The sequence below is a fragment of the Scardinius erythrophthalmus genome (assembly GCF_964197995.2).
Source record: "Scardinius erythrophthalmus genome assembly, chromosome: 22".
Taxonomy (NCBI): domain Eukaryota; kingdom Metazoa; phylum Chordata; class Actinopteri; order Cypriniformes; family Leuciscidae; genus Scardinius; species Scardinius erythrophthalmus.
Window position 1 is genome coordinate 3,682,212 of NC_138242.1, and position 24,221 is coordinate 3,706,432.

At 37.0% G+C, this 24,221-nt stretch overlaps 1 protein-coding gene across 3 annotated transcripts in view; it reads right to left on the bottom strand.

Annotated features, from left to right (window-relative positions):
• Positions 1-395: 395 nt before the first annotated feature.
• Positions 396-24,221, bottom strand: part of fars2 (phenylalanyl-tRNA synthetase 2, mitochondrial) — a 157,281-nt gene continuing 133,455 nt past the window's right edge. For all 3 annotated transcript variants that reach the window (XM_081352963.1, XM_081352962.1, XM_081352964.1), the window contains exon 7: positions 396-1,584. In XM_081352963.1, coding sequence (XP_081209089.1) covers positions 1,446-1,584 — 139 coding nt within the window. In that variant the 3' untranslated portion in view covers positions 396-1,445. The remainder of the gene's footprint in view (positions 1,585-24,221) is intronic.

Genomic DNA, 24,221 nt, shown 5'->3' on the forward strand with positions numbered 1-24,221 from the left:
AAAACGTATATAAATTTTGTATAAAACAAAATTGTACCCTACCCTTCAAACGTTTGGGGACAGTAATATTTTTAATGTTTTAGAAAGAAGTTATGCTCATCCAGGCTGAATTTATTTGATCATAAATACAGTAAAAAAACAGAATAAATTGTGAAATATTATTACAATTCAAACAAACTGTTTTCTACTTTAATATGTTTAAAATGAAATTTATTCCTGTGATCAAAACTGAATTTTCAGCATCATTACTCCAGTCTTCAGTGTCACATGACATGATCCTTCAGAAATCATTCTAATATGATGATTTGCTGCTCAAGAAACATTTATGATTATTATCAATGTTGAAAACAGTTGTGCTGCTTCAGATTTGTGTGAAAAAAAGTCTTACTGAATGTAAACCTTTGAACGTAATAATTTAATTTCAAAGATCACAATTTAGACAATGATGACAATTAGTCAGTCTCCGCTGAAGCTCACACATCTCTTTCACGCTTAAATCTGTTTATTATGTTTCCAGCTGTCACACGCCAACATTTTGCTATAGTCATTATTTCATTCAACAGTCATGAGTCTGATGAAGTAGGAGTGACTGCTTTTTTCTGAACACATAAAACCACATCTCATGGGATATTACTTGAAAATAATTCCAGTTTCATTTTCTTGCTAATTTCTGGGCATCAGCTCATTACAGGCTACCTCACATCTTTCTTAAGAAAATACTAATCTAGAAATAAGGGCTTTTGTTTCCCGCTGATCATCCGGCTGGCACGGATCCAGGTGCGTAAAAGGCCCGTTTGACATTTGTGTTAAATCCGGCTGTTTGTACTATTATAAAGCTGGAGTCAGCCTGTGGCTGGTGTGTTATACGTGCAATCCGACCTAGAGAGGTTATTATGACCCAAAAAGTCATTTCAAGGTCAAATCTTGCAAGTGTTAAAGGGTTGGTTGTCCCCAAATTACAATTATGCCATTATTTACTCAGCGTCTTGCCATTTCAAACCTGTATTCTGTTTTTCTACCTTCCAGTTTCCACACAGTTGCAGTTTATAGTAACCATGTCTGTCAAGCTTCAAAACTGTACCATTAAACCAATGTAAAGTATCAAAAAGTAGTAATATAGAGTACAAGATTTTGAATTTTAAAAGGATGGTTCACTCCAAAAAAGTATCGTTTTTTATGTTCTGAAAAATCAAACAGATTCGAATGACATGAGGGTGAGTAAATTATGGCAGAACTATGTCTGACTCATTCTTTGGCTGAACTATGCCATTAATGATGATGCAGATTTTTCAACATTTTGCTTAAAAGCGTCTTTCTTTGCTTTGAGTCTCCAACTATGCTGCTTAAGAAAAGTTTCCTCATGTTATCCGTTACCAAAGAGAGATGCGATCTGTGAATCTCATCATCATCATCATCATCATCATCATCATGGGTTGTTGGGAAGTTCAGAATCTTCCCTGCACTCCGAGCTCTTTTTCGGCTGCTTGCTCGATGTGTGTGTGGATAATGCGCACTTCTTCCTGGGACAGGGTCCTCTCCATGTGACGATACTCCACGCGGTAACAGTGGCTCACTCGCTTCGTCCTGGGAGTGTAAAAAAAGAGAAAGAGATTGTGAAAATAGAGAAAGATCATCTTAAATGTACGTTCACCCATGCATTATTATTTGCTGTATTATTTTTCATACAACAACAGATCATTGACCACGAATGACCAAAATCACCTAAAAACGTACCATAAAAACAGTCACTATATTAAAGTTCATCTGAAGCCATGCCATAGTTTTGAGTGATGAACAGACTGAATGTAAGCCTTTATTGACTGTCGTTATTATCTTCCCCTTCAGTGAGCTCTTCAACACTAAAGCAAATGAGTTATGAACATGAAAACCGGATCAGTCTGATTCATAAACCAGTTATTCAAATCAGTTTTGTGAACTGTCTCAACCAATTCATTTAAAAGATCAGACTCAAAACAACTCATTAATCTGGTCGCAGCAGTTCTGGAGTTTATAGCTCAAAGAAGGGGGAGGTTATCAATGAAAATGACTTCAAAATGACTTTGCCTGTGGAGAAATTTCAGTAAAATAAAAAAACGTTGCTTTTTCATGTTTTCGTGTCCCTTTTTTAGAATGAAAAGTCCAGTGAGTTGCACTAAAAGGCTGGCGTTCAGTTTTAGCAGAAACGGATGATTGTGAATCTGCAAATGTTTTAGCATGTTGTTTTTTGTACATCTCGTTGCACTTGTTCAGTGTTCAGAAAATAATGCATCACCTACACAAAGCCTGACTGATAGTGTTAACAAAAGCAACAGTGAGATAAAAACACATTTGCCGAAGCAATCATGCCATTTTAGCTGCTTCTACAAGTGTTTGAGCTCTTTTATCGTGACTCAAGCTCTCCATCGCAAATGCAGCGCTGTACAGCTGAGCGAGCTATACATATGGAGCTGGTTATGTGATGGAAAGGTCAAATGTATTAGTTTACAAATCATTCACTATGATTAAAAAAATGTGAGGTCATTATATACACCCTAAAAAATCTTGGGTTATTTTTTCAGTGTTTGGGTAGTTTTTGTGTCAGAACTACCCATGTGTTGAGGTATTTATCGCTGGCTTTTTGCAAACTCTTTCAGGAGAGAGCAGTGCAGCTCCGTCAAATTGGTGCATGTCTTCGACGGTAAAATACAGGTTTGCGTACATTTTATTTGATCTATAAATTCATTATATTGCTGTATATTGTTTAATTTTATGCAAAGCAACATACAGGGGCAGTCTACAAGCTACAAGCTCCGGCACGAGATCCAGCGCCGTTACAGTGGAAACGGGACAACAGAGACTGGACAATTACATTTGAATTACCTCTGAAGTTTCATTTTTATTTCTAATATTTGTTAAACAAGCTTAAATGTAGGCAATATGTATTAAAAACTATATAATCCCATATCACCCTGTAGCCCAAGACTGGTTGCCCACTGAAGCTAAGCAGGGCTGAGCCTGGTTAGTACCTGGATGGGAGACCTCCTGAGAAAACCAGGTTGCTGCTGGAAGAGGTGTTAGTGAGGCCAGCAGGGGGTGCTCACCCTGTGGTCTGTGTGGGTCCTAACGCCCCAGTGTAGTGACGGGGACACTATACTGTCAAAGAGCACCGTCCTTCGGATGAGACGTAAAACCGAGGTCCTGACTCTCTGTGGTCATTAAAAATCCCATGGCATTTCTCGTAAAGAGTAGGGGTGTAACCCCGGTGTCCTGGCCACATTTCCACACATTGGCCCTTACCAATCATGGCCGCCTAATAATCCCCTTACATTGAATTGGCTCTATCACTCTCTCTCCTCTCTCCACCTATAGCTGGTGTGTGGTGAGCGCACTGGCGCCGTTGTTCTGTGGCTGCCGTCGCATCATCCAAGTGGATGCTGCACACTGGTGGTGGTTGAGGAGAGACCCCTGATATGATTGTAAAGCGCTTTGGGTGTACAGTAGTACATATGAAAGCGCTATATAAATGCCTCATTCTATTCTATTCTATTCTATAAAATATGCTATCCCCACAATATGATCGTAAATAAAGGAATTCTCATGCAAACCAGTGGTTGTGTGGAGTTTTAAAAAAGTTTAGAGGATTTAAGTTAATCCATAAACATGAATTAATGTATGAAGTAAAAAAAAGAAGAAGCTAGTATAGTAAAAATGAATCGACCCATTATGCTGGGCTGAATAAACAACCCAATTTGATGGGTAAAATTGGGTAAAACCCAAATTGGGTTGTTTTTAACCCAGTGTTTTTTAATTTAGAGTGTAGTATAGTGCAAGGAACCATATGAAAAAACACATAATAAAGAAGTCTTTATTAATCAAAAATCTGGAAAAACATGCCTCTACCTACATTTTTGCAAAACTATGCATACAATTCACATTCGTTTAGCAAAAATGTAGGTTAAGGCAAGTTTATTTCTAATGAGCATGGGTTGGTAAATTATCTTATGGGTTTAGAAGACTTTAGCCACTTTTCCACCATCAGGCAAAACCGTTCTCGTTGCTTAACCGCTCCATGAAGAAGATCTGGCCCAGCCGGTACGGATGTGGTTCACTTTCCACGCTGGCGCTGATAATGGAGCTCTTTGCAAAGTTATTCACCTTATTTTTAACGGAAATACGGACGCAGCCAGTTGACGGTATTTTGTGCGAGACTTCCGGTCAGGCACTTCCGGTAACTGGCGCGCTGATCACTTTTCACCATATCGGTTAATTAAACAAGTGTTCCTAACAACTAACTCATCGTCATGGCTTCGGGGAAGACCGGGATTGTTTGTGCAGTTAGAGGTTGTCATAAACTGATACAAAAGAAAGGTTTACTTGGAGCAGGAGTGTTTTAATCATCGAAATCATTGACATTTTAATCAGGCGCCCTACGACCAGAGACACACTGGCTGCGTGGCGTTTCTGTTGCGTGGCGTTTTACATGTCTTTGCACACCAGAAACGTGTCTGACGCGGCACTGCTAGGTGACATATGATCCTCATTCAATGGTGATTATATTCGACATAATGGGGAGAGAGTTGTGGAAGGCCTTTAATGTTAAACATATATATAGCAGCAAAGACAACGTCGGCAGTATTGACGGCAAAACAGGCTACAGAATATTTCGTTCTGTATTGACAGGTGCAATATTAGAAAATCGATTTTTTTCATTGCATTTATATCTGCATTTGTCAAAACCTAAAATTTCAAACATCAAAATGTAATTTATTAATATGTATTCATGTAAAATTAAATACAAAGATCTTTTCCTATTCTATTTTGTCTGGAAACGCTTCCAAAACGCTTGCGTGTCGCGTGAAAAATAGGCGTCGATTCTATTTATAGCATGCACGCGTTTTCCGCGCCTGTGAGACGCGCGTGTCACGCAGGCAGTGTGCACGTTCTAACCTGTTAACATGGGAGCCGAAATAAAAACGGACACGCAGTGTGTCGCCGGCCTGAGGAATCCCTTCGCCTGTGGTTAAAAGCTTTACATTTGAAGAAACCATCGAAACGACCGTATGTTTGTTCTTTTCATTTCGTGAGCACCTATAGAAGACCACCCGATACCAGAAAAGTGGCTGGGCTATGAAGTCTCAATAAAAACCATGATAAAAACTCCAAGGAGAAACAAAATCATTATAGTAACCCCTGTATAAAATCTAGTGATCATGGCATAATGGCATGATCATGGCATTTATTTTGTATGATTTACAACTATTTATAGCCATCTACTTATTGCTATCCATCCTATGCTTTGGTTGCATTCTTATGGCATTATTAATACATTTGACATGACAAAAATACCTCTATATTAGTCCAGCGTTGGCTCGACTATGTTTAGGGCGGGGCTGAAGGCGCCGGTGAAGTTTTGTCACTCTGCCAGCTAGATGCATGAGTGTTTTCAACCAGGTACGGTACCCTAACTGAGTGAGGCGGGGCTTTAGTTCTTTGTAGTATTCATCTGCTACGGCATGTGTAACATTTTTCTATCAACTCTGCATAATCCTTCGCGATCGATATGTTATTTAGCCCAGGGAAGCGAGGAAACGGAAGTGCCGCACAAAAACCGGATATTGGACCCATGTTTACTTCCGCGTTCGAAAATAAGGTGGATACAAATGAGTCAGTCGTTTCCTTGGTATGCAAAAGTGTCCAGGCTGTATGAGATGTAAATTGCGTTATGGAGGATGATCATAAATTAATTTTAATTGTATTATTAACTTGTGTTTACTTCGCTCAAAGAGGCTTGTTAGATCCATGGATTACGTTTATGGTGTGTTTTTTTTTAATGGCCATTTTTAGGGATTTACAGCTGTCGTTGGATGGAAAAGAGCTGTGTGAAGATTCTTCAAAATATCTTGTTTTGTGTGAAGTCACAAAAAAAAAAAAGGTTTGGAACGACACATCATGAGTAAATGATGACAGAATGCTCATTTTTGGCTGAACTATGCCATTAATCTTAGTTTAGTTGTTGTATTGCAGCTATTTCTGCACAAATAAGTTATACAACAGTGTACGTAAGGTCAAGCTAATACATAGATCAAACTCATTCAGGGAGCTGCCAGTCAACAAACCCTCTCACACACACACACTTGCAGTATAAGCCTTGTCTCAGGGGAGGAGCTGGATTAACAAAGAACAAGAAACTACAAAGTTTTCACTTATACAGCGCTCTCCAGGGAGAAAACCAAAGTCAAGCATGATTCCTTTTTTATTGTTCATGCTGTATGTAAGCAAGACTGCAGAAAACTGAGAAAAAAAGCCAAGGGTTTGGACTCTTTATAAAGCAACGAAGTGAAACAAAATGGCTGACAGGCAACTGCAGCAAAGCAGCTGCTGGGATTCCAGTGCAAATCAACGGGGAGTTGAGAGGCTACATCGGATTCACTTTTCCGATATTGGATTTGTAGTCAGCAGGCCTGGTGCCCATTGGGATGTAAACTCACATCATAAAGCATCAGAGAAGCACCCTAAGAGTCAAACAGCTCCAAGATGCTCAGTGTTCAAGACTAAAGTTTTTTATTGTTGCAATTCTCACAATCCGAGATTGAGAGGATGGTTGAAATGAAACAAACGATCAGCATACATTTTACATTGTGTCTATGAATATGCAATAACTTTCAAATGTTTGCTTTGACTCTGGAATGTACATTATTAATGTATTAGCAGCATCTAAACAGTTTTAAATATGAACAAAGTTTGAATTCATAGATTGATTTTGATTTTATCTAAGTTAATCAATGATTTTCATTAAAATATCATATTTAATGCATTTACCTCATTTGAAATGATAAAGGATGGTAACACTTTATTTCAATGGTCAACTTTAGACATTCTACTTACAAAAAGTAACTTTACATGTCAACTAACTCTCATTAGAGTAATAGAAAACGGTAGTAAACTTGGTTCGGGTGAGTAGAATAAGTTGACGTAGTAACAGAGTTACTTATAGTCAGTAGAATATCTGTTGGGGAGCATCAGAACAAAGTGTTAGCAGATATTAATCAGACAGTCTACTAATACTCTAATGACTGCTAGATGACATGTAGTTGCAAAGTTACTTACATTTAATGTCTTAAGTGGACAATAATTTCTGTGTGATTTCTGGTGCCGTATTCAGTGAGTTATGAAGAAATTCATGACTTTACCTAGCTTAAAGTGTTAAAATGAATTAATAGCATCATTTAATCATTACTTAATCAATTAATGAATAAAAAAATCTATACAAATGTCAACATAATAGTATATTGAAACTGGAAATTCTCTTCATTGTACATTATCTGCCTATTATGTTTTTTTGTTTTTTTTTGTTTTATATTGTTTTTGTTATATTTCTAAACCTAAATACTTGCATGGTTTCGATGCTGTCAATACGTCTACACACACACACACACACACACACACACACACACACACACACACACACACACACACACACACACACACACACACACACACACACACACACACACACACACACACACACACACACACACACACACACAGAGAGAGAACAGCTCCTGCCTGTCATCACAATTGTCTGTTTCAATGAAAAAAAAAAAACTTGTATCTTAATCTTCACACTCTTCAAAATAAAGGCTCTTTATTGGCATTGATGGTTCCATGAAGAACCTTTAACATCCATGGAATCTTTCCATTCCACAAAGAGTTCTTTATAGTGGAGAAAAGGCGTCTTTAGATTATTAAAATGTTCTTCACCAAGTCTTTGGGGAGCCTAACATGGCTCTTTCATGGCATTGCTGCGAAAACCCCCTTTATTTTTAATAGTGTAAAGGTTAAAGCGTAAATGCATGTTTCTCCCTGCATCTCTGTATCAATACAGCCTCTCTCAATCCTCACTGTGAAGAAGCTAAAAATAACCTCCAGATGAGTGTGATCCCTGGGGAAGCCAATCTGTAACTGATTGACAGATAAGGAATGATCATACCTGGTGAAGTGTGAGGAGAGATAATTAATCAAACCACAGTTAGAGGGAACAAAGACAAAGCAAATTAACGTAAACCCCAGAAAGACCAAAAAAACCCGCTAATATAAATAGACCATTGTAAAAAAAAAAAAGACAGCTATGAATATATCTGTGAAATGTGACGGTTTTCTACCCACACATGCTGTGGAAGCGTTTCTGTGAACTTGTAGAACCGTCGGCTGGCGCGCAGACGCCGTCTAACAGCCAGAGATCTACTGTGAGAGATCCACAAATGCAGAGCCTGACACTTTTTAGGCTATCACCGGCTGCCACTGGGACATACACGCTTTCACGCATCCCAAACAGCCAAAGCAGATAATTGGATAGAGTGATTTTCATCCAGCACTAAAGTTTCTTACTTTTTTTAAAAAATCATTCCCTTTTTATCTCTCACATCAGCTTTATATAAGGAATAAAATGCTAATCTGGGAAGCAACTCCAAGCTAGGAGTTTAACTGGAGTCAAGATGTTCTTTAAAAAAATAATAATAATTTAACTACACACTACTAACAAAAACTAGCTATACTGACCAGTGTAGTTATTGTTAACTAAAAATTTTAATAATCATATACTGTAGGGATAATGTACAGCCAGCCAGTTGTTATCGCAGAATAAACCCCACCAGGGTGGACGGTCTTGCATCAGCCTGAAGGGGTTTATTCTGCGATAACAACCGGCTGGGTGTACATTATCCCACTTATTACACGGCTACATAAGTAAGTAATTAGAGACGAAATACTGAACAGAGTCGAAATATTTTATTAGTTCTTTAAACACAAAGCTTCCGCGGAGAGAGCAGTTGCTAGCGCAGCAAGTTCAAACTAGACAGACATTTAGGGGATACGGTATACAGTCATACCACTTAATACACAGCATTTGATCACATAAATAATTATGGGAGAAGAGATATTGATTTGAGATTAAACTGTTTTAAAATTGTACTTGTTTGTTATCTTATAAACCATTACAGTGTACAAAACAATAGTAGCAAAATGGCAGCAGCTGTGATTGTATGAAACGAGAGAGAGCGAGTCCACAATAACGGATGACATAATTAAGTAACTGTACACAAAGTATTGATTTGACTGAGTTTTAAAATTTTATTAGCTCAGCAAACGCAAAACTTCCACAAATAATTTTTTTTCCTTGTAAGCGTTTTAAGACTATTTACGATTGTTATCCGGGAATAACATACCGCTGGATGGTGCGATTGACCAATCAGAATCAAATATATATTTATATATATATATATATTAGTGGTCAAAAAGTGATGTCTGGCCTAGGAAAATTGATCTTCACTGTTCATTCATTTAAAATATTATTAAAATATAAGATTGTTTAAGCATATTATGTATTTGTGCTTGGAGTCAATTGTTTTATTTGTGATAATAACGCAAGTAGTTTGACAATTATTTGCCAAATATTATTTGTTCATTTTTTTTTTGTTCTTACCTCATCTTTTAAAAAAAAATAAAATATTTTCCTCTTATTTTTATGGTTTAATTGAACTTGTAGTGTGGTTAAAAAAATATTCCCTCCAAAATGCATGTATACATACAAACATTTACAGACTTTCAGCTATTTGCAATGAACCAATCAAACAAAAGTAATTGAAGTAATTGAATTCAAGTGGTTTCCCCAAATTCAACTGAAAATTGAACTTTTAATGACTTCTGTCTCAAAACTATTCAACCCTCTGAAGAGAATCCCTCACAACAGCTCAAATCTGCAAAACAGGTGTTGTCTAAATAAAGGGGTTCACAACTGGCCACAGGTGTGCTTGAGCTAGAACACGTGAAATATCTGAACTGGCTAAGATTTATTGAGTGTTACGTTTGACTGCATGTTAGAAGTAAAAACAAAAGGTCCAAAAAGTTAAGAGAAGATATCATCGCCCTTCACAAACAAGGAACAGGATACAAAAAGAAAGATAGCGAAGGCACTAAATGTTCCTAGAGACACTGTTAGAAGCATAGTTCGCAAGTTCAAAGTTAAAGGAACGGTGGTTCCACTACCTGGACGGGGCAGAAAAGAAGCTATCAACGGCTGCAACCAGATCTCTGAGAAGGCAGGTTCAGAAAAGCCCTTGAGTGACAGCAAAAGACCTGAAGCAAGACTTGGTGGTGAAATTTTGGGATTCTGTTCTGTGGAGCGATAAAACAAAACAAATGGAACTTTTTGGCCTTATGGATCAGCGGTATGTCTTGAGGAAGAAGAATGAAACATGAAAAGAACACTCTGCCTACAGGAAAGCATGATGGTGGCTCTGTGATGCTCTGCGGCTGCTTTGTATCCTCTGGCACTGGAAACCTGCAGCGTGTGGAAGGCATGATGGATCATTAAAGTATCAGGAAATCCTAGGAGAAAACGTCATGCCGTCAGTGAGAAGGCTGAAGCTTGGACCCTCCAAAAGGACAATGATCCCAAGCATACCTCAAATGCCACCAAGTTCAAAGTTAAAGGAACAAGTGGTTACACTACCTGGACAGGGCAAAAAAAAAAAGGAAGCTATCGAAACTATCAACGGTTGCAACCAGATGTCCGAGAAGGCAGGTTCAGAAAAACCCTAGAGTGACAGCAAAAGACCTGCAGCAAGACTTGGTGGCAACATCAATTTTGGGATTCTGTTCTGTGGACCAATAAAACAAAACAAATGGAACTTTTTGGCCATATGGATCAGCGGGCAATTCCACCAACCTTAAATTCCACCAAGGCTTGGTTGCAGAAGATGCATGGAATTCTCTACAGCATCACAGTCACCTGTCTTGAACCCAACAGAAAATCTCTGGTCAGATTTAAAGAATGCCGTTGCAGCACGCAAACCCAATAATATTACTGAACTGGAGGCCATTGCTCATGAGGAATGGGCTAAGATTCCTCAGAAACACTGCCAGGAGCTGGTGTCTGGTTATGCATGTCGTTTGCAGCAGGTCATAACAGCAAAACGGTGTTCTACTAAATACTAAAGATTGCCATGAAGGGGCTGAATTATTTTGAGACTGTAGAAGTCAATAAAAGTTGCATTTTCAGTTGAATTTGTAGAAACAACTTGAAACATTGTTGTGTTTCAGTTACTTTTGTTTGATTGGTTCATTGCAAACAGCTGAAAGTCTGTACATTTTGCCAATGTACCTGATTTGCAATGGGGGTTGAATAATTTAAATTAAACTGTACAAATAAAAACTGAAAATATAAAAAGCTAATTCAAAATATGAATAAATATTATAATATTATTTAAATAATACTAAAACATCACTGATATTGGCATGTTGTCACATTACGAGGTAAGTTGGAATGGAACCTGTCCTATTATAAACTTTTCAGCAAAATCAGTGCTAACTTGTTGTATGCAACAGCATGGAGGACAGTATTTGTAAAGACCTCTGACTTTGACCTTCACTTTTTTTATTGAGATACAGCTTTTCTGACAACTGGCCCCATATGATTTATGACCAGAGCAGAATTTATCTGGCAACTACAACTAGAAAACAGCATAATTTATGTAACTGAAACCAGTGTGACTTTAACTAAATAATTCTACCAAAGAAGATGCAGCGCAATGTATCATCTTCAGGGCTTCAGAGTCATTTGTGAGCCATTTCATTTGCATGAACCAACCGAATGACACAATTATGTAAAATGAATCACCCTTCTTAATGTTTCATATGAGAGAGAGGATATTTTAGGACAATTTTGTTATATTCTCTCAGCTAAAGCTGGAGGGACAATACAATCCGATATGTCACAATATGTGTCATGCAACGTCGCTACTTGTCAGAAAATATAGCTTGTTACTGGACAAGATACATTATTATGAAAAGTGAAGTTAGTAGCGTCACTATTTTTGGCTAGTTACACTGAAGGACATGACAGTGTGTAGCTAACAAGCCCCAAAAGAAAAGCAACCATGTTGAACATCGGACATCAAATCACCTTCCCCCCCCCCCCATTATTTTCAACTTGAATAATTCAAAAATATGTAATGAATCAATTAAGATGATAGATTGTGAGCTAGCATGTTATTTCCATTGAGGTTTATGCTTTATGCATGGCTTCCTCTGTCTCTTCGGCTCTGTCTGCCTTGGTAAAAAGAACAGCTGACATTTCCAGTGAACACACAGGTGTTCAATAATTCAGTGGCCACAGAAGGCGAACAGTGATCCAAACACACACAACAATTCCATTTTATTGGAGCTGACTCTGTTTTATTGCCTGGCAAAATTTGGTGTGGGAGTCGGCAGGTGCAGTTATTCATACAGGCTTTGCCGCGAATGGAAAGGTGTGTGTGTGACAAACTGCAACGAGGCACTTAAGAGAGAAAAAAACAACAACAGCACAGATATGAAATCTATTCTGAGTGACAGAAGAAGAACTGAACCTGAGACAGCGGGAGTGCGTCTCGGAGCAGACGTTTGTTAGCTATTTATGATCAAATTGCAGAAACCCGAATTCATTTGACATTGACTGAGGATTAGTTTTATCAAACGAAACTCCGTGCAAGAGAAAGACTGAAACCTCATCTCTTCTTTCTTTCGTCAAAACTGGAAGTGCAATATATTTTCGTGATTAATTTGCCAGAGTTTGAGCTAATGGTACCATAAAATACGATTCTTTAAACTACGGCAGAACAATTATTTTAATAGTCTGACGAACATCTATTTTTTGTTCAACGTTAGCTCGTGTACGTTTTATATAGCTATTTTACACTAAAAGACTGTCAGCTGCTTTTCCCAACCTTTTATTAGGGATGTTAATAAAACCAAGTGCAAAACTCATTTAATCAAGAGATTCATTAAACAGCCTTGATAATGTGATAAATTAAACACTGACTTACTCATTTTCAGACCACAGTTTTAATGTGCAGATATACATAACTTCAGCCCACAGTTTTAATGTGCAGATATACGTAACTTCTAATAGTATAGAACTGAACAGATTTAGCCTTCACTATCCTTTCACAGCTGTAATTGAAAACTGTCCTTCCACCCTTTCTATCCAATATGAAGGTGACATCCTACAAGCTTTTTTGCTCGGTGGGGCCGAACTAGACAATTTCCCAAAACCATTTGACATTCTTGCGTGAAAAAAAAAAAGAAAGTCTTATGGGTTTGGAAAGGCATGAAGGTGAGTAAATAATGACAGAATTCTCATTTTTGAGGGAACAATCCCTTTAACTATTCTGGGTAATGCTAATCTGATCATGCTTTTTGCTATACTACAGGCTTAATTTATCAGGTTTTATCATATTTAAATCCATTTGACCAAATTTCACAGATTTCCACTCCCGTCAGCACAAACGGTGGACAGATTGTGCAGATTCTGTGGATGCTTAAAGTCAGCATTAAACAGAAGCTGCGATAGTCTTTTCTTTCCTATTGTGACGGATATCTGAGTGAAACGACTTCTGGAACAAGAACAAATGTGGGCGGGGCTTGATTTTGTCTGTGGGGAATTGATTGGATGGTTGTGGTTTGCTATTGGCTGATCTCATGTGAGTGACAGGTTGCCCCGCCCTCATCATCAGAGAAGAAAAGAGATGCTGCAAGAGCGGGGGAAGATATTTTGATTAAAAATGACGAGTGCACATGGATTTAACATATAATGATGTGCATGCATAAATAGTTTAGAATGTATACTGCAATATTCCATAAAAAACTGTCCACCACAACTTTAAGTTACAAAACAGATAAAGCCAGATAAAGTGTTTGCCAAGACCACAGTTTTCAGGTATAATTCATTTTATTAGGTATTGCATTTGGATGTATATTTAGATATTATCAAAGACTAATTTCTGTCACAGTATTGATTTTAGGTTTTGTTTCAAATGTTAAATCTTCTAGCTCAACTGACTGGTAAACAGTCTCCAGCTGATCATTATACGTGTGTGTGTGTGTGTGTGTGTGTGTGTGTGTGTGTGTCCATTACAGTTTATTGATGGTTTAGTTTAACTATTTCATTGCCATGTGCTTTTGCCTGCATTAAAGGATCAAAAAGAGATTGTTATTTCATGTTTAAAAACATGTTTTCAGCATACCAGTTGTGCTGACAGTGGATGTGAATACAAAGGCATGCACAAAGAAATATATGCTAAAGTAAAAAAGCACGCTTCACGTCCTCAGAGCACAGTGGAAGCTAAAGGCCATGGTGACAGTGAGCAGTGTTTTTCCATGTCTACTAGGCTAGCAGGTTCTGTCACTGTGAGGAGCTGTGATATCAGGGCCTCATTTTTACCGCGGTTACAGCATGGCCTTTGCCTCTCCATCCAGTAATTGGGAGCAGTTTTCCAAGACAGTGCCTGACTACATGGTGCAATTTAAGAGACACAGGACAGGCACAGCATGACTTTTCTGTTCTGAGCTTTAAAACCACGACAGCTTTTGTTAGACATCTAAAGACAGAGGTAAAAGTATGCTTTTCCTTTATTCATTTTCATATTTTTATTTTGCAGTTAAGTCTGCTGCTAATTCATTTGAATGGATTTGGGTTTAGGGGCCTCCGTGGTCCCGTTTGAAAAGTAATGATTCAGTCCCAGTACCAAATTTGCATAAATTTACATTTTATATTTGTTTTTAGTTGTTGGGTTTTTTTAATCCAAAAATTTCATTTTTTTTCTACTACCATTCTCATAAGTGTATGTCAGTTGTAAACTAGGACCGAACACATGATTAATTTAACTGAGAAAATAGTCCGCATAAGAACTAAAGCTCATCTCAAGCCCTGTTTATTTCTCTCCAACATGGTGGTATCATCACACCATCTTAGAAGAAAAGGTTCTATAGAAGCTTAAAGGGATAGTTCACCCAAAAATAAAAATTAGCCTATGATTTAATCACCCTGAAGTCATCCTAGGTGTATATGACATTCTTCTTTCAGACGAATACAATCTGAGTTATATTAAAAAATGTCCTGGCTCTTCCAAGCTTTATAATGTCTGTTTCTATTTTGAAGTCCATAAAGGTGCATCTATCCATCATAAACGTACTCCACACGGCTTTGGGGGTTAATAAAGGCCATCTAAAGCGAAGTGATACGTTTGTGTATGAAAAATATCCATATTTAAAACTTTATAAAGTAAAATAACTAGCTTCCAGCCAAACAAACATACGGATTCCACTAAGACTAAAGTGCAACTTATGCGAGTAATGCGACGTACTGCTGATATATATACAGTACGCCATGACGCACTACACTACTTCCGACGTCTCAAGTTGCGTAAGTTGCGCTTAACTTACGAGTAGACATAAGTAGACTGCATATGGCCGTTTGGCCGGAAGCTAGAATTTTACTGTGTAACGTGTTAAATATTCATATTTTTCTTACACAAACGCATCACTTTGCTTCAGAAGGCCTTTATTAACCCCCCGGAGCAGTGTGGAGTCGTTTATGATGGATAGATGCACTTTTATGGACTTCAAAACAGAAACAGCCATTCACTGCCATTATAAAGCTTGGAAGAGCCAGGACATTTTTTAATATAACTCTGATTGTATTCGTCTGAAAGAAGAATGTCATATACACCTAGGATGACTTCAGTGTGAGTAAATCATGGGCTAATTTGAATTTTTGGGTGAACTATCCCTTTAAAGGGTTACGTGAGAAACTATAGAACCTTTTAGGGGAAACTAAACTTTTAACTAGTGGAATAAATTCTTTTTTTTTTTCTGTTTTCAGCAAAGATGCATTAAATTAATCAAACATGATGTTAGAGACATGTATAATGATAAAGATTTCTCTCTCTATATATAAAAAAATGCTGTTATTTTGATCTTTCTATCAATGAAAGAATCTGAAAAATAAATGTATCATGATTTCCACAAATATATGAAGCAGCACAACTATACAGTATATAGTGTATATATATATATATATATATATATATATATACAGTGCTATGCATAAGTTTAGGCATCCATGCTAAAGTTGACTAAAAAGAGGAATAAAAAATCATCTTTTGGAAATTGAACTTAATGCCTTAATTAAAAAAATTAGGAAAAATCCAACCTTTGAGGACACCAATTTTCTTTGTAAACGAATAATGTATCGTAAATAAATAAATATTCTTCCTTAAAATACAGGGTGCATAAGTTTGGACACCCCTATGTTAAATTCCCATAGAGGCAGGCAGATTTTTATTTTTAAAGGCCAGTTACTTCATGGATCCAGGATACTATACATCCTGATTAAGTTCCCTTGGCCTTTGGAATTAAAATATCCCCACATCATCACATAGCCTTCACCGTACCTAGAGATTGGCATGGTTTTATTTCAGTTAGCCTAATAGCTGGTTTGATTTGCATTGAGAGATGATCTTATGGAAAGTACCCCATGCCAATCTCTAGGTGTGGTGAAGGCTATGTGATTATGTGGGGCTATTTTAATTCCAGAGGCCAAGGGAACTTTATCAGGATGCATAGTATCATAAAAAAAAAAAAAAAAAAAAAAACTTAAAAATAAAAATCTGCCTGCCTCTATGGGGGTGTCCAAACTTATGCACCCTGTATTTTAAGGAAGAACATTTATTTATTTACGATACATTATTCATTCACAAAGAAAATTGGTGTCCTTAAAGGTTGGATTTTTCCTATTTTTTTTAATTAAGGCATTAAGTTCAATTTCCAAAAGATGATTTTTTATTCCTCTTTTTAGTCAACTTTAGCATGGATGCCTAAACTTATGCATAGCACTGTATGTTGACCACAAACATTTGAACAGTAGTGTACAGTAAATATTAGCGGAACTGAAAAATGACAATGTGTCATGGATACAAACACTTGCTGCATGTCAAGTGGAAGATGGGAATTTCAGTTCAAGTAACATATGAGCAACCAGACATACAGGAGTAAAGTTTCCTTCATGGAAGCGCGTCCACAGAAAATCCCATGACAATCAGCTGATTTTCAGTAAGGCTGAAATGATGAAACATGACACTCCCTACTGGTTAAAGCTCTCAGAAAGGAGGAGAGGAGCAGACAGAACATCCAGCTAATGGGCTGCTAATGATTTTAACCAAGGAGAGCTGTGAACATGCTAGCAGCGCCAGCACTCAAGCAGAGTGACTTCCCGTGGAACATAAGAGATAATGTTTGAACAAATGTGCAAGTTTTCTCCATTATATATGAGTCTGCACACAACAAAAAACTCAAAATAAAATAAGTAAAAATTGCCCAACGATGAGGAAAAACAGGAAAACAGCAAGATTTTAGGCTAAAAAGAAAAGCGCATTTCATTTTTCTCTCTAAAACAGCCTGTTTAGCCGGATTATAATGCGTTTGCTCGTCCCTGAAGTGTATTCTAAGACAGCTTTATCCTTTGTAGAGAATACACTGCGCTTTTGATTCAGTAATGGTGACGAATTGACATAAATGACAATTATACATATAATTAGTAAATGGTTCATCATTTAATCACCTTTTCTAGCATCACTAATTCATAAAAAAAAAAAGGTTATATGATATATTTTTATCCCACATAGTCTCTCAATCAATATGAGGTCATAAACAGAGTACATAATAGTATATATTTAGTAATTATATTTAATACAATAATTGTATTTAATTTAATGGTAACACTTCATCTTTTAAGTCCTATTAGATAATGTTAGATAATGCATTAACTAATGTTAACAAAGATTCAAAAATACTCTAACAAATATACATACGTTATATACGTTTATGAATCTTTGTTAATGTTAGTTAAACAAATACAGCTGTTCATTGTTAGTTCATGTTAGCTCAGATTCATTAACTAACATATACAACTTTTGACTTTTAATAATGCATTAGTAAATGTTGAAATTAAAGTCAACTAAGATTAAAAAATGCTTTACACTGTTAGACTTTTCAAGGGTTTTTTACAGTAACTTACTGGCAACACTGTTGCCAGTAAGTTACTGTAATTAAGAGTTACAGTACCAAACCGTATTTCAGTTTTGTGTAAATACAGTGCATTACTGTAAAAACTAAGCTAATCAGTACAGTGCATTACTGTAAAAACGAAGCTAATCAGTACACTACTGTAATTATTTTTATTTGTACTAAATATAAATTAGATTTGATCATTTTAATATATGATTAATTTTATTTTTATCCTACATAAGTACTACTTTCATACAAACCAATTAGACAAAGTTATCACAAAATACCATTTTTTTATTTAAAACTTTTTGTATATATCACAAAATAAACATGCCAATGCTGGAAATGATGTGTGAAATTTTTACACATTAATGGGTGAGTTTAGAGACAACATTTTTTTTGTGTTAATTTTAACTCATTCATTGTGTTAATGATTTTAACAAAGTAAATATGTCAGAGAGGTTAGCACAAAGATGTGTAAACGTGTTAAATTAACACATTATGTGCTGTCCTTCACTGCAAACATTTTTGAAAACATACATAAAACCATAAACAAAACATTAGCATTTGACTAAATGAATGTAGAGTCATTGGTTGTTTAGCTTATACAAGTATTATAATGAAATATCAACCATTACATTCATAAAACTGCAGAATATAAATAAATTTTTAAGCATTCAAAAAGGAAATGTCCAAAACAGGACAAAACACAGTTCTTTTCACAATACAAGACACATAACCCCACCTTAAAAATAATTTCACTTATTTCCAAAAATGTGTTGGATTCATGTACACTGGTGGCCAAAAGAAGTATTTAAGTGTCTTAATGTTTTTGAAGGAAGTCTCTTTGATGATCAAGAAACATTTCTTATTATTATCAATGTCTGACTGTCTACTCCATCTTTTCTACAGCATAGGAGTAAAAATCATCATCAAAATAATCTTTAAAAAGCCAACACAATGTTTTTGTCCACCTTTGTGAATAAATGAACTTCTCCAAAGATTGGTTCCTGTTCAGAACTTGATTGACAACATCAGAATGTTCCCTGGTCTGTATGCGTGCCCACAAACACAAATGTACTCAGTCCTTCAGAGGAGATCCCGGTTCCAAAACTATATGAGAGAGAGAGAGAGAGAGAGAGAGAGAGAGAGAGAGAGAGAGAGAGAGAGAGAGAGAGAGAGAGAGAGAATATTAGTGTCACATTATTTTTAACCTCATTTTTTGTTAATTATTTTCACAAAAACTTAAGAATATATATTTGTAAACAGCTTTTGTCAATAAATAGCATACAAAAGAACTAAATTAAATTATGCCAGATTAAATTTTAATACTTACAAATCCTAATTCTGTCCAAAAATGCAGAGATCCATAGAAAAAACGACTGAAATCGATGATTTTAGCCCATTTTAGCTTGTCTGCAGTGAAGGAGTTCCTGTTTGAGACAAATACACAGTAAGACACATGCAAGAAATCACTGTGTGATGATCGTTCTTCTTCCTACAGTAGTTAACCCACCTGTGCGCTGATATTAGGACCTTCCTAGTCAGGTGGGACTGCAATGGTAGAGTCTTCTGGCTAATAAAATATCAAAATAATGCAAAAATATAAACTTAAGTTGTTTAGAATGCTAGATTTGGTATAAATGAATTAGTGAGAGTTTTACTGCAGTGCTTACCTGGATACATTTATCTGGTGAGACTGAAAAAGACAATGGTCCATCTTGGTTCATTTGCTGTGTAATAAAGTTAGACATAATGCAAAGGTCACTTATTTGATAAAGTTTATAGAGATTTTATAAGATATTGTAAGCTACCTAGTCTGCACCAGTGGCTCAAAGCAATTTTCACATAGCGTATGCTAATCATTTCAGCAAACTTATCTCAAAATATATCACATATGGGCTGCTTTACCTCTGGAATCTTGCTAGAAGTCACTGGCGCGAATTGGCGCTTTGTTGCAGTTGCCTTTAAACACAAAAATGGAAGTAACGTTAGGCTAAATATTAAATTCCATTAAAAAAAACTATAATATGGTATAGTTTGAAAAATAATGCTAAAACTATAAAGGTTCTCATCAGTAACGTTAGGCCAACATTAGGCTATAAACAGAATTTCACATTAGTTTATTCACATTTATTGTTTATGTAAACGCGTTGCTCGTTGGCATATTTTAACTCGACAATTCAATCTAACAAAGTGTGTAAAATGAAACGTTAGCTCAGTTTACCATGGTAAAGTTCGTTACCGCCATGTTGACGACGAGTAACGGCTAACGTTAACATTATAACATAGGTTAAACTGGGCACAATCCTGTCAACACACACAGAAGGTTTTTTTTTTTTTTTTTTTTTTTTTACCTTGCTTGCTGATCTCTCTCTCGGTGAAGTGAATTCCGTCTCTTCCCCGGGCCAGACACGAACGTCGCGATCCAACAAAAGACAGACCCCATTACCTACACTGTATGCTCTGACGCGACACGACAAATCCCAGACAGATGCGCCGCGGCCGTTATATTTCTGACGTAGTCCGATACGAGTCCAAGCGCTCGCGCTATTTCTGACAAGGAAGGACAAACAGGTTTGCATTTAAAGGTCCGGTCGCTTCAATGTGTCCAATATAGACAGCCTCTGGCTATTAAAGCGTTGTAGACACGCGGTGTAAGGCAAAAATTAGGAAGTAAAAAGCACGGTGGAATGGTGCCAGCCAGAGAGGCAGTTACGTCAAATACAGTAGTATACAGCAAATTTTAAAAATACAGTAAGTCTCTGTATGTGGTGTTAGACGTCACAGAAAATTCCCATGATGCAATGGGAATCACAGTTATTTACTGTAAAGAGAAATAGCAGTATAATACTGGGGGTTTTAAAGTAAATAACTGTAGAAATTGCAGAAAAGTCTAACAGTGTAGTAAAATATTTTTCATTGTTATTTCATGATAACCAATGTAATTAACTAGTGTTAACAAATGGAACCTTATTGTAAAGTGTTACCAATAAAAAAAAAAAAAAGTACTTCACAAAGTTGAAATACATTTTTTTAAATAATTTAAAATTTAAAAAAATAAAATATTAGATGGAGAACAACATAACACGACATGTCAGTTTTCCAAAGTATTCCATGTCTTCTACCCATTTACAGATGATCGTTGTATAATGCATAAGACAATTACAGTACATAACAAGCATAATATATTTATGACAAAAAAAAAAAAAACTATTGTGAAATGCTCAGATTTATTCCCAGTGGATTAACGTCACCACTGACATCCCACCTTCAGTCACTCCTCAATAAACGCAATGCCTCAACTAGGATTGCCCACTAAGAGGATTTAGCTTTTGACTTTCATGGTCTCTGATGAAAAGACAGACTATGAAAGAAACAAGACGACATTCTTTTCATCAAAGGCATGACAGCATTTCTCTCCACCAGCACGGAAGGACTGAAGAACTGAAGAAATCAATTTGCATTCCATTAATAGTCCCAGACTTCAGCATCCAGACCCGCAGCAGAAAAACCTCTTGTCTGTATTAATCCAACAACTAATTTATTTTCTAATCATACCTGACAAAGAGGAGGGTTACGGAGAGCACCTTGTGTTCTACGCGTCGCGAAACCAGACGTGTGGCCGGATAAGGGCTATTTCAAGGATACTCGGGAGGTCATGTTTGGTTGAATGTTACATAAACACAGATAGGGCAGCACTTCACTTCTCAGAGGAGAACAATAGTCCTCATAAAAGTCTTGAACTAGACCTTCCCTGTTACATAAGCTGAGCTTTGAGGAATAATTTAAGTGACAACTATTCAACTATTTTTTATGCACAATTGCATTCTTATTTTGGTACACATTTTCATGAACCATCCAGAAAAAGACTTAGAATATGTAGTTTTAGTGAAACATTTGTCTACATTTTCTTATAGAATTTCTAGTAGTAATAGTAGTATTTATATTGAGAATTCTAACACCGGTAGTATTCCTGCATTTCACACTGACACATCTTACCCCGAAGCATCTGGCACACTTTACCCCACTGCTACTACATTAAAAAAATCTTCGTAAGATAATTCACAGCTAATCTGCAGTCAAATCATTTACATAGTATCATTGGCAGTTAAAGTTTGGATATCACCTTTCATGCAGTGTGTAATACAGCTGCTGTTTTTGAATGTAAAATATCTGCAAAGTTTCAAAGATCAAAGTGCCTCTTTATTGTCTCGATTCTGAACTGCCTGGAACGAGTCGTCAGTAATTACAGTCTTACTTCCTTCTCAAACCTGCGTAGGTTTGGCCTTCATTATGAACGTCTACTTTGACCCTTAAACACTGCAGTTGTAGCTGAGAGTAGAAGAGTTTGGTTCGTGTTGTCGGCATGGGATGAGGACTCGCGCTGGAATCGATACGATAAAACCAACGCCATCGTTACTGTTCGTATCACTGTGTATAAGTGCTGAAGAAGATCCGGAACTGAAATTAACACGCACTGTAAGTAGTCGGCCAATCAAAACAGACTGGGCCATCTTAACAATTAGAGTAGAGTAGACCAATCACAACAGACTGAGCCATCTGACCAATCAGAGTAGAGTCTGCTCTCGGAAAGGAGGGGTTTAGAGAGACTGAATCCTTTATCGAACTGTTTCACTTCAAGTGTTTTTAGACCTTGAATGCATGTAAACCTATTGTAGGAGACTCCAAAACAAAATTAGGAACCTTTAAAATAGCATAATTGGGGCACTTTAACATGTTTTAGTGAATTTTTTTTATCATAAATAAACACCTATCACTGTTGCTTTTGTGCATCTATAAACCACTGGAAATTGTGTATAATGGGCCATTTCTAAATATACAGTATGATAAAAATGGCCAGTTTGCTAGTTTTTTAGGGTGGCACACCTTACCCCACTCTCATCTACTTATGAATTACTCAGAACTGCTGATGTTCATCTCAACCAGTCTGGCACAAAAAAAGCCCCACACAAACCTAATCCTCTGCTCCCATTCTGCACTCTGCTCCGATACGTGTTCCCCATCCACATCAGGGGGGACAAATAAAAAAAGAGACCGCATTCATGAGACAATAATGAACCTAATTAAAAGGAAAGTGCCTCGGATGATGGGAAGAAAAAACTTTGGGGAGATCAAATTAAAATTCCAGCTCAGAGGGAAGTCTACAGGCGTAGAAGGAGTCACTGAATTATTAAGATCTCTGTCATAAAAGTGGGGAAGCACCTCTATCAACAGAAGAGCCTGACAGTACGGCTTCTTCAATGCTCCTGCCGGCTCGCCTAAAATAGGAATAAAATGTGTGCTGCTTTTGAAAAGGGGTGAATCTGAGCCACAAAATGCAGCTGATGTTCAATACTGTAATGGAAAACAATGCTAATTGGTGAGGGAACATAACACGCATTTAATGTTTAGACACATCTGAGACTTAGGATACACAAAGCATTAGGATTCAAATGCTGATGCATGCTGATTTGTTTGGCTGTTAACATGCACTTAATTTATGAACCTGAATGTTCAGTTTACACATGAGAGCCGCCAATGAACTTTACTTGACTTTTAGTTAAGACACAGAATTGTATTTTTCCTAAGTTACATTGTTGAAATAATCAGGATTTTGGGAAGACATACATTCTGATTACATATAAGCCTACATATATATTTGCTAGAATCTTCTGTACTGCAAACCTGACCTACCCTGGAAATCCAGAGTTCTCGCGAGAGCACAAGTTGAATTTGCTCAATGATGCTCATTAAATATGCCCTTGTATCCGAGCTGCACCAATCACATCGGGTTATCTGATATAGGCGGGCCAGAGGCGAGCTCAACAGAAGACGACAGCGCTGTGACGTCAAAGTCATTAGTAAACATTGCAAGATGCCTATGGATGAACACCAGTTGTTTGAAACGGCTTTGGCCGCTACAATGAATGAGTTAGACTTGGCTTTTTATCTAAAAGAGGAACAGAAGACGGCAAGAAGGGCGTTTTTGCTGTTTTGCCGACCGGATATGGCAAGAGTCTAATCTACCAGTGAGCTCCGCTGGTAGCTAAGCGTATGGGGCTCGTTGTGATTGGTCGTAGTGTTATCCAATTGCGTGCAGTGAGATTTTCAAATGTGTGCTTGGTGCCGCACCTCGAGCTGGCCGATTTACATTAGTCGATGCCAGACCATTAATCTTTCAGATTTAGGTCTGGATTTCCAGGCTAAACCTGACCTGTAAAGGATGTAAAAACAACAAAAAGTTGTGTCAGTTGCTTTAGATGTTGGCTAGACAGACCCTTCATTCATAATCAAAGTAAACTGCAAAGTGGACAAGACATCACAGTCAAAAGGAAATGTAAACCGAAGAAACCACA